General features: G+C 45.1%; 1 protein-coding gene and 1 long non-coding RNA gene across 4 annotated transcripts; one reads left to right on the top strand and one right to left on the bottom strand.

The window, feature by feature from the left end:
* Positions 1 to 11: 11 nt before the first annotated feature.
* Positions 12 to 13408, top strand: LOC128348976 (uncharacterized). 3 transcript variants are annotated; one of them, XR_008318461.1, is made up of 3 exons: positions 15 to 173; positions 1965 to 2295; positions 11939 to 13408. It is a non-coding gene; the product is annotated as an uncharacterized LOC128348976 (long non-coding RNA). The 3 variants fall into 3 exon arrangements; XR_008318462.1 differs by lacking the exon at positions 11939 to 13408 and adding an exon at positions 2386 to 2826; XR_008318460.1 differs by lacking the exon at positions 11939 to 13408 and having other exon boundaries at positions 12 to 173; positions 1965 to 2334.
* On the bottom strand, positions 4374 to 12718 carry PAOX (polyamine oxidase). Its single transcript, XM_053304780.1, has 7 exons — positions 12532 to 12718; positions 10967 to 11456; positions 10144 to 10343; positions 8828 to 9080; positions 6399 to 6511; positions 5090 to 5247; positions 4374 to 4757 (listed from the first exon to the last, which is right to left on the bottom strand). The coding sequence occupies exons 1-7, from the start codon at positions 12716 to 12718 to the stop codon at positions 4608 to 4610; spliced, it is 1551 nt and encodes a 516-aa protein (XP_053160755.1). The 3' UTR covers positions 4374 to 4607.
* Positions 13409 to 14835: the final 1427 nt, after the last annotated feature.

Raw genomic sequence — 14835 nt, 5'->3', positions numbered from 1 at the left:
AGAGGCGAGGGAGTGGCGCGATCGTCGGGGAGCGGGTCCTTGCAAAGCTCCCAAGGAACAACCCACCTCTTGGAGCCCGCCTCCCAGAGTCTTCGAGTAGGGTGAGCCAGAGCGCATGTGCAGGCAGAGAGAGAGCGAGAGCGAGAGCACGGCGTAGTCTATGGCAGTCTAAGGTAAGGGGGAGGGGCGGACTCAGTGAGTCCAAACCTGGCGGGGGCGGAAGGACCTTGAACGAATTTGATTCCGGTTAGTTGACTGTTCTTTGTTATGAAAGGATCTGCCGAGCGTATTGGTCTATTAGGAAAGCCCAGTTCTCCCAGGACCTGGCAAATGTTGGGGAAGAGCCATAGCCTTGTTGCAATTGAGAGAGTTGTCGTAGAGAGGGAAGCTTACAAGAGGCCTGCTCTGTAATATTTGGAGGTTAGTGGCGGGGTAGAGAGTGGCTTATAACAACCCTGTAATGTAGTCCGATATCTTATCTGAAACATTTCTAGGCTGCTTTTCTAAAAATGCATCTCCCCAAAATGGGTTATACTAAGATAACATAAAAATGAGAAAATGCAGCTTTCGGAGATTTTATAACTCTACAGTGCAATATTTGTTTCAGTTTTATAGATTGCTATTGCTTTTATGTTATGCCACCTAATGGCACAGTGGGGAAATGACTTGACGAGCAAGCCAGAGGTTGCCGGTTCGAATCCCCACTGATATGGGAAGCAACTATATGGGGCAGCAGAGATATAGGAACATGCTGAAAGGCATCATCTCAAGCTGCGTGGGAGATGGCAATGGTAAACCCCTCCTGTATTCTACCAAAGACAACCACAGGGCTCTGTGGCCGCCAGGAGTTGACACTGATTCCCCAGCACACTTTACCTTTTATATTACTATGCCTTATACCCTTTTGTGTTGTTTTATGCTGGTCTAGGACCATAATAAAGATGATTGACTGATTAAACCTTACCCTGCAGGTCACTTTTCTGTGTAAGATAACCCTTCCCCAAATTTCACACTTCCTGTCAGTCACCCTATGGCTTGAGAAAGCAGCTTGATGGGTGACTTGGATTTCAGGAACAACCCCTAGGAAAAGGTTTAATCCTCCCACCCCACCATCACCTCCTCCCAGTGCTTTTGCTACAGCTAGCCTTTCAATTTGTGGCTTAAGCTTCAGAGTTGTTCCACTACAGCATTTTAAGCATTGCCACTATAATCCCTGTAGTCAATTCATCAGTATCTGATTTGGCTTCTTAGCTAAAAATTTGACAAAATACATCCAGATTTCAGCAAATGTCATATTGCTCCCTCTAATCCCCTCCTGGCCTCTCTCTGTCTTACTGAATCTAGCATTCCACTGCATATAGAAATCTTGTGCCCTGCATGCACTTTTGCTCCTACCAAAGTGTTGTATGAACATTTCAAATCAAACTGGAAGCTGGGTAGCAGCTTCTCTGCTCAATCCCTGGCATCTCCAGTTAAAAACACATCAAGTAGTAAGGCTAAGGAAGTAATGCTAAGGTAAGGAAGACTTCTGCCTGCCTTGAGCTTTGGCAAGCTATTCCATCAGAATGTCCAATACTGGATATTCTGACAGGGAAAGTCACACTGACTTGTATTAAGTCAGGCAAAAAATCTGACTTGGTGGTTGGTACAAGTCAGAGCCACATAAGAAGCAATGCAATTTATTTCACACTGTCCTCATATTACATGGGGAATGGTAGTAATCTCTCAGCTCTTCCACCATCACTTCCAGGAAGTACAATCCCAACCCAGGTCATTTCTGATCTTCCTGGGATAAAACATGAACCAGTTCTCTGCTCTAATTTTCCATTGCAAATTGTACACATCATAGAGATTTCAATACTTAGAACACAACCACTTCTGTATCTATAAAAAATGGTAAATAGTAGCTCCCAGTTTATAAGCATGCTGGGTGCAACTCTAGTGATCTTCCTATTTCCTCCCAGGGATGAGCAATGTCTTCAGGGAAGGCTGAGGAGGAAGTAGCTGCACAGAGCCCCGAAGAACCTATTGAAAAAGATGCCACTCACAGTCCAGCGCTGCCGCCCAGAGAACCAGAGTCGGGGTCCCATGGTCAGAGCCAAACTTGGCTCCTGGATCTGCTCGATGACGTGCGCTACCTCATCTCATGCACCAATTGGTACTAGCTTTTCTCTCTGCCTGCCTGCTCCAGGCACCTGACAGGTCATTTGTCATGTCCCAGCTCAATCTCATCATGTGCCCACCATGAGAAGCATAAGATAGCTTTGCTGGCTGTCTAGCTGTGACTTTCTCAATGTAAGTCTGGGGAAAAATAATTTTGTGCTTGGTCTGTCACTTTCTTCTGATCTCATGCCTATTTATTTTATTTTCCACCCTTTCCCCAAGGAGCCCAGCATACATGGTTCCCAGTTGCCCTGTCACAGATCCTAGAAAAGAGGGCCTGAGCTTTTTTACTCACAACTTGAGCAGACGTTTCAGAAGGCAGTTAAACTTTGATGTTAATTGCACCATTGGAGCAGGACTATTGCTCTAGAACTTGGCTTCAGTTCTGTTCTTTAAGTATGGTTCTCTGTAACAGGAGCACCTTGTGGAGACTTGATCTTGAATCAGAAAGGCTTCCTGTGTTATGCATTAGGCAAGTCTGCCACAAACATGTGTGTAGATTTCTGAACTTGGTTCTGTTGTAACTGCCCCTCTCTGCTGATAGTTTAATTCACCTTCTCACAAATGTTATATTCAGAAGTTACAGTCATACAGCTTGAATTTTGCCTGGTTTTTAAAAATTCAATCTATGTTCAGTTATTAAATGGGAAGCTCTTTCTGTTACTACTGAAATTCACAGCCTTAAGAGGAGTTAACAAACCAGCCAATGCAGGAGGAATGTAGCACTAATCTAATGCTACATTAGGATAAATAAGCTATGTAGTACAGTGTAATTTGGTTTTATAGGTGGACAGTAGGGGGCAGAACTTGAAATCATACTTCCAGAACTAGACATTATTAAAAGAGAGATCTTTAATATTGCAAATTATACACTTAGTGTAAAAAGCTATGTGTAAAAGTTCAGCTACATAGTTTAAAAAATATTTTCTGTTAAGAGATTTGTAAACTACACCTGCAATTTCCTTCCTTAGGATGAGTGGACAGTAGAGAGGGATGAACACTAGAGGCACTTACACCAAGGGCATAAATCTTTGTATAGGAAGCTGCCTTCTACCGAGTCAAACCATTGGTCCATCTAGTTCAGTATTGTCTGCCCAGACTGGCAGTGGCATCTCCAAAGTTACAGGCAGGAGTCTCTCTCAGCCCCATCTGGAGATGCCAGGAAGAGAACTTGGAACCTTCTGCATACAGGCACCTGAATGCTCTTTCCAGAGTGGCTCCATCCCCTAAGGGGAATATCTCACAGTGCTCACATGTAGTCTCCCATTCAAATGCAAACCAGGGCAGATCCTGCTTAGCAGAGGACAATTCATGCTTGCTACCACAAAACCTTCTGGCAGCTGCCTGTCCCTGAATGCCCAGCACAAATTGAGACATGTTGCAGATTAACTAGGAGGGAAGAGGGATCTCTCATGTCATGCCTTATGGCAGAGATTGACTCCTGCTCCTTCTCTAAAACGTGTAGAGAACTCAAGGGAGGGAAGAGTCTTCTGCTTTGAAGAAAGTTTTAGAGACCCCCAGGAGCAAGGAGATTCTTGCTGCTTCTGACCATCTCCAAATGTGACCAGGGAGGGTTTGGTGGCAAACCCAATTAACGTCTGGTTAACCAGTGTTGGCCAAAATGTATGGACCTTTGTTCATGACAACTGTCAATATTCTGGTTAATCAAACAAATGACAAGGAAAAGAGAGGACTCTAACTCTGCATAGTAAATTTTGTGCTGTGCGAGTTTATATGGTGGCATGTCACTAGTAAAATCACTTCTGCTTGAGTACATTTGAGAAGGAAGTCTGCTTTGAAAAGACCAAAACAAAATCCTGTTTTTCTTCACACCAGTTAATATAGAGGAAAATTCCTTTCACGTGCATAGGACTTGAGTACCATTTGGCAGAATACTGTTTCATTTGCCAGGGAATACAGAAAGGAGTTTCTAGCTTACGTAAAACAACTTGGTCCCCTGCTTCCAGTATACTGAAACTCAGAGGACACCCAGGGTATGAGTCTGTCAGGAGCTATAAAATAGATAGCAGCAATATTCTGTGCATATATGCCAGAACAAAACTCAATTTTAGCTAAGTTATGATTGAAATTATGTTTAATTTATCCGCTGCCTCCAAGTGAGATTTTTTTTTTAAAGATTCAGCTCAGTTCTATCAGGGTGTATGGAGTCCTACAGGGTAGGAAGTTATACCCTAGATCCAGGACCAAAACACATTTAACCAGATATTTATTATTTATACTAACACTACCACTTGCACATATTGGAAGAGTTAAAAAGCATTAATTCCTTTGGCATCAGAGCTACCAGTGATTAACAAGAGATACTTCGCAGCAGTTTAACCAGACTGATTAAGAAGTATGCAGCAGAGATTATACCAACAACATCTGACAACTTGGGAGAGAAATCACCACAAAACTGAGCTGCTGTCATCCCAGCTACCAAGTCACAACTTAGGGGTGTAGTTTGAGGATTCAAATATATCATAGAGGCAGATGAGACGATTTGCTTCTCTCCAGCCAGACAACAATGCCCCATGAGTGGTAGAATAGAATGTGCGATGTGTGGCTTCTCCTGCAAAAAGAACCTGTGGTGGCTGCAATAAGGGGAAGAAGAAAAAAGGATTATTATAGCCCTGGTTACATGAAGACAAGTTAGGCCAAGTCCATCTTAAACCACGGACGTGTGGAGGCAAGGTAAGGAAAGCTGATATGTGATCTGGGGAAACCAATCAAATGCTTAATTGACACTGGCTAACATGCTGACTAAATTTAGAGGAAATCCTATTGAAATTTAGTAGTTCTTTTAGTAGGATTACTACTCCCTATTCAATAAATTATGTGGATGTTAGTCAACTGACTGCAGAGTCCTTGTTGTAACCTGTGAACTTGAGAAACTCCAGTGCAGCCAGGAGCCCAGAACAGTTACCTTGGAATTAGATGCCTCCTCGGGAAGGGGCTGAGCAAGTGCATCAATGTCATCTCCGCTGCTGTCAACACTCACGTAACTGTAGGAGCCTTTGGTGTAGGGTTCGCTGTGCCATTTGGATCTCAGAATATTCTTTGGAGGACCAAGTTTTGGATTTCCTGATCCAAGCACATACAGAGCAGGTGACCATTTTGCCTGCTAGTTCCAGTTTTAAACCATTAACATACTTTACCACTTTGGGACAGTTATAGCATGCAAAGCTCTTCTGACATTTTCTTTAGGAGACTGTGACATGGTGGGATATACAGCACTAAATTCTTATACTTCTGTGCTACTAAAGGACCCCAATCCTGTAATAACTGGCTATCTCTGCTTCCACAGGTGTTTAGAGTGAGGTTTAATTGAGAATCCTTATGTAGAGATTCTTGCCATAAATCAGGGAATTGTACTTTACCATTGGGCCACATAATTCTAAAAAACCCAGACTAAGCCTTGTTTCATGGAGTACCAATGCAGAAACACTATGAGGCGGGTCTCACGATCTGTGAGACCCGCTTTTTGCAAAACTGTGGGGAGAGCGGAGTAAGCCCGCTCTCCCTGCAGACGATCGTGCAGGGAGCCCTGGGCGGACAGATCGGCTGCCCACACGGTTGCCAGCTCTGTGACGGAGCTGGCGGGGGCTGGGGGGACTGCGCAGCCCCCGGAAGCCCCAGTATGCCCTGCGCAAGTGCGCAGGGTATACTAGGGAGACCCCTGGAGCCGGCTTTTCGCCTCCTGGTTGGGGATCTACTCGCAAGCAGATAGCCCGGGTTTGCGGAGCGCTCGCTCAGCAAACCCGGGCTAAGGGGCGGGCTACTTGAGAAGGTTAGCCACTCAAGAACCACCGGGCTCGTTTGCGAGCCCAGTAGTTCTTACGATTAACAAAAATTGGGCTAGGCTCTCCTAGCCCGATTTTTGTTAATCGTGAGAATAGCCCCACTGTCTCTGTAAAAGAGGACCATCTAGCATAGGAAACCGGAATAAATATTTTTTTTGCTGTGGTGAACAATTTCTTTCGTCACTTCAAACTCATACCTTCTCTTATGGTGCCCACATTCTCTAAAGCAGACAATATCACTGTACCTCTTGGCTTTCAAAGAAGGTGGAGGGGGGTGGAGTAAGAGACTAAACAGCTTTGGTAAACCTTTCCATACATATTAGCAGAATTACAGACATTTTGGAAAAGTTAGGCTATTTTTTAGTAGAACATGTCACAAAACCTTGTATGCATCAGCCAGCACTTGCAGATCAGCTTGGAAGAGGCACCTACCTGTCACTCTACGAAATGCTTGTGTTAAAGCTGAGAGAACCTCAGCATCTGTGAGGGTTTCCATGAATTCAGATTCTTTCCCAGCAATGAAGCCACAGAGGATGTACCCATACCTGTGTGAAGAAAGAATAATACGAGAAAGGCTTTGTTTGCAGAGCAAGGCAGCCTTGAATCCATCAGGACTCACTGCGCAGGGTCAAAGCAGTGGCCCATCAGACTTAGTATTCTACCTTTCAGCAATTGCCAGCCAAATGGAGCTTCATGTGGTGTTATTCATCCCACATTAGTTCCCAGCATGTGACTGTCGTGAGTCAACTCAACTGTCATTAAACAGAATAGTTGTATTTCTTGTGAATATGGCCAGTAAAACCTATCCCGTATATATGTAATCCTTATTAAAAGCCTTAAGAGATTAATGTGAATAGGTTTGAAAATGGCACATTCAGCCACACCTGTTCATCTTTAAACATAATCAGATAAGGTTTCTAATGTCCTTATTAACACTGGCTAACATCCTGACTAAGTTACTTGATGGAAGTTCTATTGAAATTAAGTAGTCCTTTAGAATAAATTCCTGAGTAATACTTTTGATTAACAGTCTGGATGTCAGCCACTCTCTTTTAAAAGGATTAATTTTTTTGGGGGGGCAGATTCAAGCCTATGTATATGGCAATATCAGTTCCACTGTGGTCACTCTTACAAAGTGACTCATAAGAAGTGCCTGCTGGATCAGCCCAAGGCCTATTTAGTCCAGCATCCCTGCAAAAACTCCTTTAAAAATATCTATTATGCAGAAGAAAACAGGATCATCTTTTTAAAGATGAAATTAGATTAATTTAGGAGTTCCATCTGCTTTATTTCTCCAGGAGAGATAAAGGGTGGTTTAATCCCCAAAGGGAGGTGTAGGTGTGCATACTTTCCCAGAGCAAGAACTTAGTTTAGGAGGCAACAGCACAACAAGAAGCTGAAGGTCGGTTACATTAGAAATGCTAAGTCTGCCCTTGAATAAAGGATATCTTTGTATGTGCCAACATATATGAACAAGTGTGAGGGCCAAACTAGACTTGATGTGAAAAACTGGATCTCCCATGGCTAATTTGATCAGGGAAGCGGTATGCTCATGTGCGTTAACTATTTTCCTTGCCCCATGATCTGAATCAAAACCACCCTATCAAAACTGCTAATAGCCTCACAGGAGGGCACACAGAAAGCTCACAATGGCGATGTCCTCCATTTGGAGGGGGGGGGGACTGGCCCCAGACCAGCTCAGCAGGTTTGGCTTGACCTCGAGCCAAACTGGGCCCAATCCGGCTTGAGGGCAAGTCCTCAAGCCGGGCCAGTTCGAGTGTGAGCTGGCTCAACCTTGTTCCGGCTCACACATCCCTATAACTTGGTGGCTATTTTCATCAGTTCAGGGACACCACCACCTGATGTACTAGAGCACTGAGCCAGACAGTCTGGTATTGAGAGCCCCTTGTAATCATTCTGCTTACACTGACACCAGATTTCCCTCGGTCCATCTAGGAAGCTTTTGGGCTTCCTTAAGCAGAAATAGGGAGTGGCTAGTACCCTAACAACCTTCAGTAACCTAACAACCCAGGTGAAGTCCATTTGCTTCAGGACATGACTCTTGCAAATCCTGAGAACAAAGGTCATTGGGCCAACTGAAAAGCTTAGTTCCATGATAAAGAACAACATTTCTTTCTGAATTGCTTGAGGACATCTGGATGGAAGCCTCTGGGCAGATGGTTCACTCATCCAGGAAGAATCAAGACAAATTGGGCCATTATTTTTTCAATAATTATTTTTTCAACCCCTGCTAACTTAGCAAAGAGGCACCTTTTAACATAGTGATTCTCTTTATTTAGCAGGGGGAGAGTAACTGGCCCTATCCACCCCTAGCACAGTACCTCCAGTGACTGTTGCTGTTGTCTATCTTGTTTCTTTTTAGATTGTGAGCCCTTTGGGGACAGGGAGCCATCTTATCTGATTTATTTATTATTTCTCTGTGTAAACCAACCTGAGCCATTTTTGGAAGGGTGGTATAGAAACAGAAATAGATAGATAAATCCATGAGCCCCTGGTGGCACAGTGGTAAAACTGCCGCCCTGTAACCAGAAGGTTACAAGTTCGATCCTGACCAGGGGCTCAAGGTTGACTCAGCCTTCCATCCTTCCGAGGTCGGTAAAATGAGTACCCAGAATGTTGGGGGCAATATGCTAAAATCATTGTAAACTGCTTAGAGAGCTCCGGCTATAGAGCGGTATATAAATGTAAGTGCTATTGCTATTGCTATAAATAAATAAATCAGAAAACGTGGAGTTAGAGGATTGTTGTGGGAATAAAAGAGAGGGGAGGAAGAGAACCATGAGTGTTGCAATGAGCTCTTTGGAGTTAGAGTGGGATAAAAATGTAAATTATAGTAATACCTCTCTGGTGGGTGAAGAACAATGAAGCCAGGAATCTTTTGGAACCAGGTAGCTTGCAAGTCAACAGGTGGCTCAGCCAGAGGCGATTCATCCTCCCACACAACCTCAAGAATTTGACAGTCCGGCTCCCAGAATGGTTGCTCAAATTCCAAGTAGATTTTATTGTTTGTCCCAAACCCCAGCTGCTGTATTGCTGCCGTCTTCTGAGATGGAAGTGGAGGGGAAAAAAAGGTCTCTTGTTCTTTGAGGAAACCTAGGGTTAAGGAAGACACAACAGAACACACATTTGGACAAGATCAAAATTTGGAGGAATATCCCAGAGCAGGCTTTATAGACACTTCATGTATCTACTAGAGAATATTCTGGCCCTCAGTTCCTAAACTCTGAATCAAGACCCATGGAAGGAGGGCTCACAAGACGCTGAAGGGGTGATTTCATAAGTAGTGGTGGTGGGGAGGGGTTCCTGTGACTTCTGGCTCTGAGACCTGAGCACTCCACAAACTAGTGGTTGTTGCTGGTGTCTTCCTTGTGTTTCTTTTTAGACCGTGAGCCCTCTGGGAACAGGGAACCATCTCATTATTATCAGTAGTAGTAGTATTCCTTTTTATATGTAAACCACTTTGAGAACATTTTTGGTTGAAGAGCAGAATATACATAATAATTAATAAAAATAAATAAGAGCAAGGTGGGAAGGAGTGAGGGGTGAGCAGAAGGTTCCTTCTCTGGCTTCTCCAAGATAGGGCTGAGAGAGATTCCTGCCTGCAACCTTGGAGAAGTCGCTGCCAGTCTGTGTAGATAGACACTACTGAGCTAGATAGACCAATGGTCTGACTCAGTATACGGCAGCTTCCTATGTTCCTAAGAAGAAGTAGCACTCATGCCAAGATAATAATCTCTAATAGTGAAAGATCCTTGCATGCAGCTGAAGGATGCTGCACAGAAGCCTCTCTAATCTGTAAAACAGATTATGGGCAAAGGGTTGGGGGAGTTCTGGAAAGAAAAGAAATCTTAGAAAGGTGTCTCATATTTGAAAAGTTGAAGAAACACTAGCTCCATGTTTGAGAGACTCCCTGCTGCAAAGTCTCTCAGACTGTCCTGTCTTCCCAGCTCTGATAACTGGAGCTGGCTCCAATGAGGCTGCACCTTGGTTTTTACTCAACCCTAGCCAACTACTTCAATGCTGGCACTATGCCCAGGGATCAAAGGCAAAGGGAGGGGCAGCTCTATTGTGTTATACAGAAATAAATGATTGACAAATCAGCCAACAAAACCAGAGAAGCAGGAGGGAGGAAAGGAGAAAGCCAGAGAGTTTTCACCTAGAGGGACTGTGATGATGACATGATCAGCAAAGAACTTCTCGCCATTTTCGCATTCCACTTGCACTGGAAAGTACCGGCCTGTGGGAGTCTCTTCCAAATAGGAGCCACCCCAATGAACTGTCTTCACTGGCTTATTAAACAGCACAGCCCCTTTGGGCAAAGATGCCATCATACAGTTTGTGAGGCCTTCATAGCCACTAAAAAGTGAAAGAGAGAGAATGTTAGGTAGCCTCATCTGGGAAGTACTTCAGAACGGATTCATACGTACTCCCCACTCCAAAAATATTAGCAGTAAGAGGGCTAATATGAGTAAACAGCTCATATGATTCAAACTGCCTTCCAGACCCGAAGGAAAAGGATGCTCATAATAGAAGGACCAGAAGCAATGAGGGAGATGAAAATCCATACAGGAGAAATTAATACATTTTATCCCCTCCTTCCTCTAAGGTGTCAGGAAAGTATATAAGGTTCATCTCCAATATGTTATCTTCACATCAGCCCTGTAGGTAGATTAGGCTGGGAGACAGTGACTGACCTAAACTTCATGGCTGAGTGGGGATTTCAGTCTGCCTCTACCATAAACAACATACAGACGGGACAAGCAGAAGACACGATACAGTTGAAAATACTGGTGAATACACATGGCTAATATAGATATTTCCATATGCAGATAATACTTCACTTAGCTCAGACCCCTCCCTCCCCTGCCAAAGCTAAGTCACTGGAGGAGACACGTCTGGGCAAACCAGCCCTCAAAGAGACCAGAGAAGCCTCCTGGGGTGAGCAAGCTCTTTTTAAAAATGTTGCAGCAACCACTCACTTGGGAAATGTGCAGTCCAGACCAGGAAGCATGGTATACTCTGCAAAGGGCTCCAGTGCCACCAGGTCCATGCTATGGGTCCCACTCACACAGCACTCCAGCTTGAAGTGCATATTGAGGATAGCCAGCTTCAGTTGCTTTGTCTCCTCATCGTCTGGCCATTCCTTCATCTCTTGAATAATTGCCTTTTTCAAGTACTCGCCCACACTGGGTACAGGCACTTCAGCCACATGCTGGAACTTGTGTGCATTTTCCAAGAGAGTAGAAAAGAGGGCCCCCACGGAGTCCACTATGTCTGAACTCAGCAATTGGCCCCGGCTGGAGTAACAGACTGATGGCAGTATAGGATGGCCCCCCACTTCCACCTGCTGGTTCTCCTCAGCCATAGCATCTTCATCCAGTAGTCCATACTCGGATGCAAGCTGGAAGACAGGATTCTTCGGGGAGGGCCCATGGATCCAGTGTGCACCTATCTCAACCACCTTATTTCCTAGGAGAAAGGAGAGAGCTGCTTCCCAATAGCACTACAGTATAAAGCCCCAACAGAATAACTTCTTGGGCCTGCTTATTTTGGCCACCAAAAGATAAACAAAGAGTAAGGGGGCGGGGGCTGCACCTTAGATTGGCAAATCACCGGTGTTGGCTTACATGGAAGAGTTCTTGTATCTGTATGATAATCAAGAGCTTCAGTGCAAGACCTTTTGCACTCTCATTCATTCAGGGTTACTCAATACATGTGGTATTTGGGCAGGTACTGGATGGTTGGAGAGAGTTTTCTCTGCTTTACTGCTGTTGTTGCCCAAGCCCCAAGGCTATTGTGAAGGGGCAGGCTCTGATAATGCACTTTCTTTCTCTGCAGGGGAGCAGCAGATCCACATTCAGTTTGGCTGGGTGGGTTGCAGCAGGCTGCTTCCCTCCCTTGTCAACACTGCTGGGGAAACGAGGTGGAATTTTATTTTATTTTATTTCCAGGAGAGCACATGGGAGCGGGGAAGAAAAGAGACCAGAGAAGAGGGAGTTCCCTGAAACTAGAGGGATGGTGCACAGCACAAAGGCGTCAAGTTCTGCTGTCTGACTGAGGAGGAAATCCGTGAGGAACACGGCAGACATACTCCTCCAAATCACTTTCCTGAGGTGGGATGGCCTCCTCTGATGCCTTTGTGAGAGAGAACAGAGAAGCCTCTAAAAGGCGGCAGGAGGAGGCTCTATTTTCCAACACAGCTCCTTAGGTTTTGTTTTGGGTATGGGCACGGTTTTATTTTAAACAACTGCTGATGCTAGGGGTTGTACCGAGGGGGGACCTTAGAGATGCAAGGCTTGTGCTCCACTACTAAGGTGAGGAGAAGAAGGAGGAAAACGGCAGTGGATCGAATCCCACCCACCAACGCCACTTCCGAGCTGGCGGGGACAAAAAGGACTCCGGGGCGATAACCGGGGCAACGCAGCAGCAGGCCGCGGCGGTGGAGCTGGGAGGTGAAGGAGGGGCTCTCCGCCGCTGCTCGGGACGGGAGCGCCTGGCGTTGGAGCCGAAGGTCGCGCTTCCCCCCGCGGCGGGCTCGCCTTACCGAGTCTTCCGGAACGGATACGGCCGCCAACTCGCCCCGAGGCCTCCAGGAGGCACAGGTCGGCGAAGCACCGGGAGCCGCGGAGCAACCGCTGCGCCGCGCCCAGCCCCGCCACGCCAGCGCCCACGATCAGCACCCGTGGCCGAGCTGGGAGCGCCGGGTTCCCTCTTGCTCCCGGTGGCTCCATCCCTGCCGACTGCCTCCTGCCGGTCCTCCCTTTCCCGTGTGCCCGGTCAGGCAACTCTTTACCACAGAGGTGGAAAAAGACTAGAGTCACAACTCGCTGGTCTTGAAACGAGAGCTCCTTGCTCTGCTTGACGTCGGGTTTAGCTACTTTCCAAAGGGAAGAAAACTGATAAGACCATCATGTCTCTTTGTACTCCCCTCTATTCAGTTTTGCGCTTCCAGGCCGACACAAACAAAATTTACAGCGCATAGGAGAAGGGTCCCTGAACCGGGTGGTTTTTGTTTTGTTTTTTGCCAGTTAAATTTGTTACCATATGGCAGCCATTCAAAATGTGGATAACACCCCTTGTAACCCATGATGTGCTGCTGGCAGTAGGATACAACCCCACAGGGCCGGACTGGGGGCACTGAGAGGGCAGGGGAATTTATGTGGGGGGGCGCCAGGTTTATTATTTATTTATTTATTCGATTTTTATACCGCCCTTCCGAAATTGCTCAGGGCCATTTACTGTTTTTTGAGCAGAATGGGTGGGTTTCACCATACTTTTTGGGTTTCATTTAATAATTATTTTTTTCTGTTAACTTTTGATATGTGACCTCTGTTTTCTCTTACTTATAAATATTTCAAATGAAGTATCACTTGTAACTATTAAGAAGCACAATTCTATACTAATAAAATAGTTTGGATATATGTGTTCCTATGTAGTCCAGTTTCTGCAAGATTGTTAGAAACTGAAGTGGATGGCATCCTAATAGCACTACAATAGCACTGTTTTAAGTTCTCTCTCCCCACCAATTTCCACAAGATGCCTGCGCTCTCACCCCTCACCCATATACATCTACCCAAGAGAGGAAAATTATTTTCAGTTCCTAACAATATATACAGCATCATAGAATCTCAAAGCATTTAAGCATATCATTGCAGTAATATTTAAAACAACCCTGTACAGGAAGCATTAATTTTTACATGAAATGGAGCAGGGGAGATACAGTGAGGACAGACACTATATTTCCAGAAGTAGCTAAATAATAATTTAAGTTTAAGAAGTGTAAATGCTATGCTGAAAGGTCCTAGGAAGACCCTGGAATCCTTTCCAACAACTTATCATACTTCTTTTGGAAAACTTCTATCAAATGTGGTGTAGAGCCAAGAGCCAGTGTGATGTAGGGGTTAGAGTGTTGGACTAAGACTGAGGAGATCTGAGTTCAAATCCCCCTTCAGCCATGAAACTCACTGGGTGACTCTGAGACAGTCACTTATCTCTCAGCAGAACTGGAGAGGGCTTTTGGGGGTATAAATTAACCATGTGCGCCACTCTGGGTCTCTTGGAGGAAGCACAGGCTATACATGTAAAAGGAAATAAATCTATATAAATCTATATAAGGTAAAACAGAGGCCAGCTACAAGAGTGGAAAATAAATGCATTCTGAAGTTACAAGAGCAGCTTGCCTGCCTGTTTCAAAACTGCATTCATAAATAGAAAAGTCACAGGCTTTCCAGTGATGCTTACTGCAGCTATGAACCATCTCCTGTAACTTAGAGAACACCATGAGAAGCAAAGATGCATGGGGACACCCTCTCGCTACTCCATGCCTGCTGAACAACTGGATAAGAGGAAGTACTGTGGAGAAGAGGGAAAGAGGTTAAGAGAAATGACATGGGGAAGAAAAGAATAAAGGGCTTGAAAATGACTGGGAACAGTGTTCCCTCTAACACTGTTAGAGATTCCCAGATGTTGTTGACTACAACTCCCAGAATCCCCAGCTGCCATGGATTTTGCATGGGAATTATGGGAGTTGTAGTCAATAACATCTGTTAGAGCAGGCTTCCCCAAACTAGAGAGAGTTGGTAACCATTGATTAGGAATGGAGGACAAAGTAAGACAGGAGAATGGAGCTCAGAGCCAGAGTTTCTGTGTGGGTGACTAAACAAGAGAAACTGTTCATATTCTGTGTAAATTCTTGGTGAATTGATGTTCAGAGACTAAGAAGCCAGTGGAGCATTGGAACAGTACTCTGGGCTTTTGGGGGGGGGGAATCCTGAGAAAGAAAGATGCCCAGAGGCAAAACTCCTGGTTAAACTCCTGGAAGAGGTCTGTGTTGTTACACCAAGATTCA

The sequence above is a fragment of the Hemicordylus capensis genome, chromosome 3 (assembly GCF_027244095.1).
Source record: "Hemicordylus capensis ecotype Gifberg chromosome 3, rHemCap1.1.pri, whole genome shotgun sequence".
NCBI lineage: Eukaryota > Metazoa > Chordata > Lepidosauria > Squamata > Cordylidae > Hemicordylus > Hemicordylus capensis.
Note: the sequence above shows the minus strand (reverse complement) of the source record. Positions and strands in the feature narration are given on the sequence as shown.

Coding starts and splice junctions, on each gene's coding strand:
- PAOX (XM_053304780.1), bottom strand. CDS start 12,718: ATGGAGCCACCGGGAGCAAGAGGGAACCCGGCGCTCCCAGCTCGGCCA. Junction 10,344..10,966: donor CTGGACTGCACATTTCCCAA/GTGAGTGGTTGC, acceptor TTCACTTTTTAG/TGGCTATGAAGGCCTCACAA. Junction 4,758..5,089: donor AGGAGGCATCTAATTCCAAG/GTAACTGTTCTG, acceptor CCCTTATTGCAG/CCACCACAGGTTCTTTTTGC.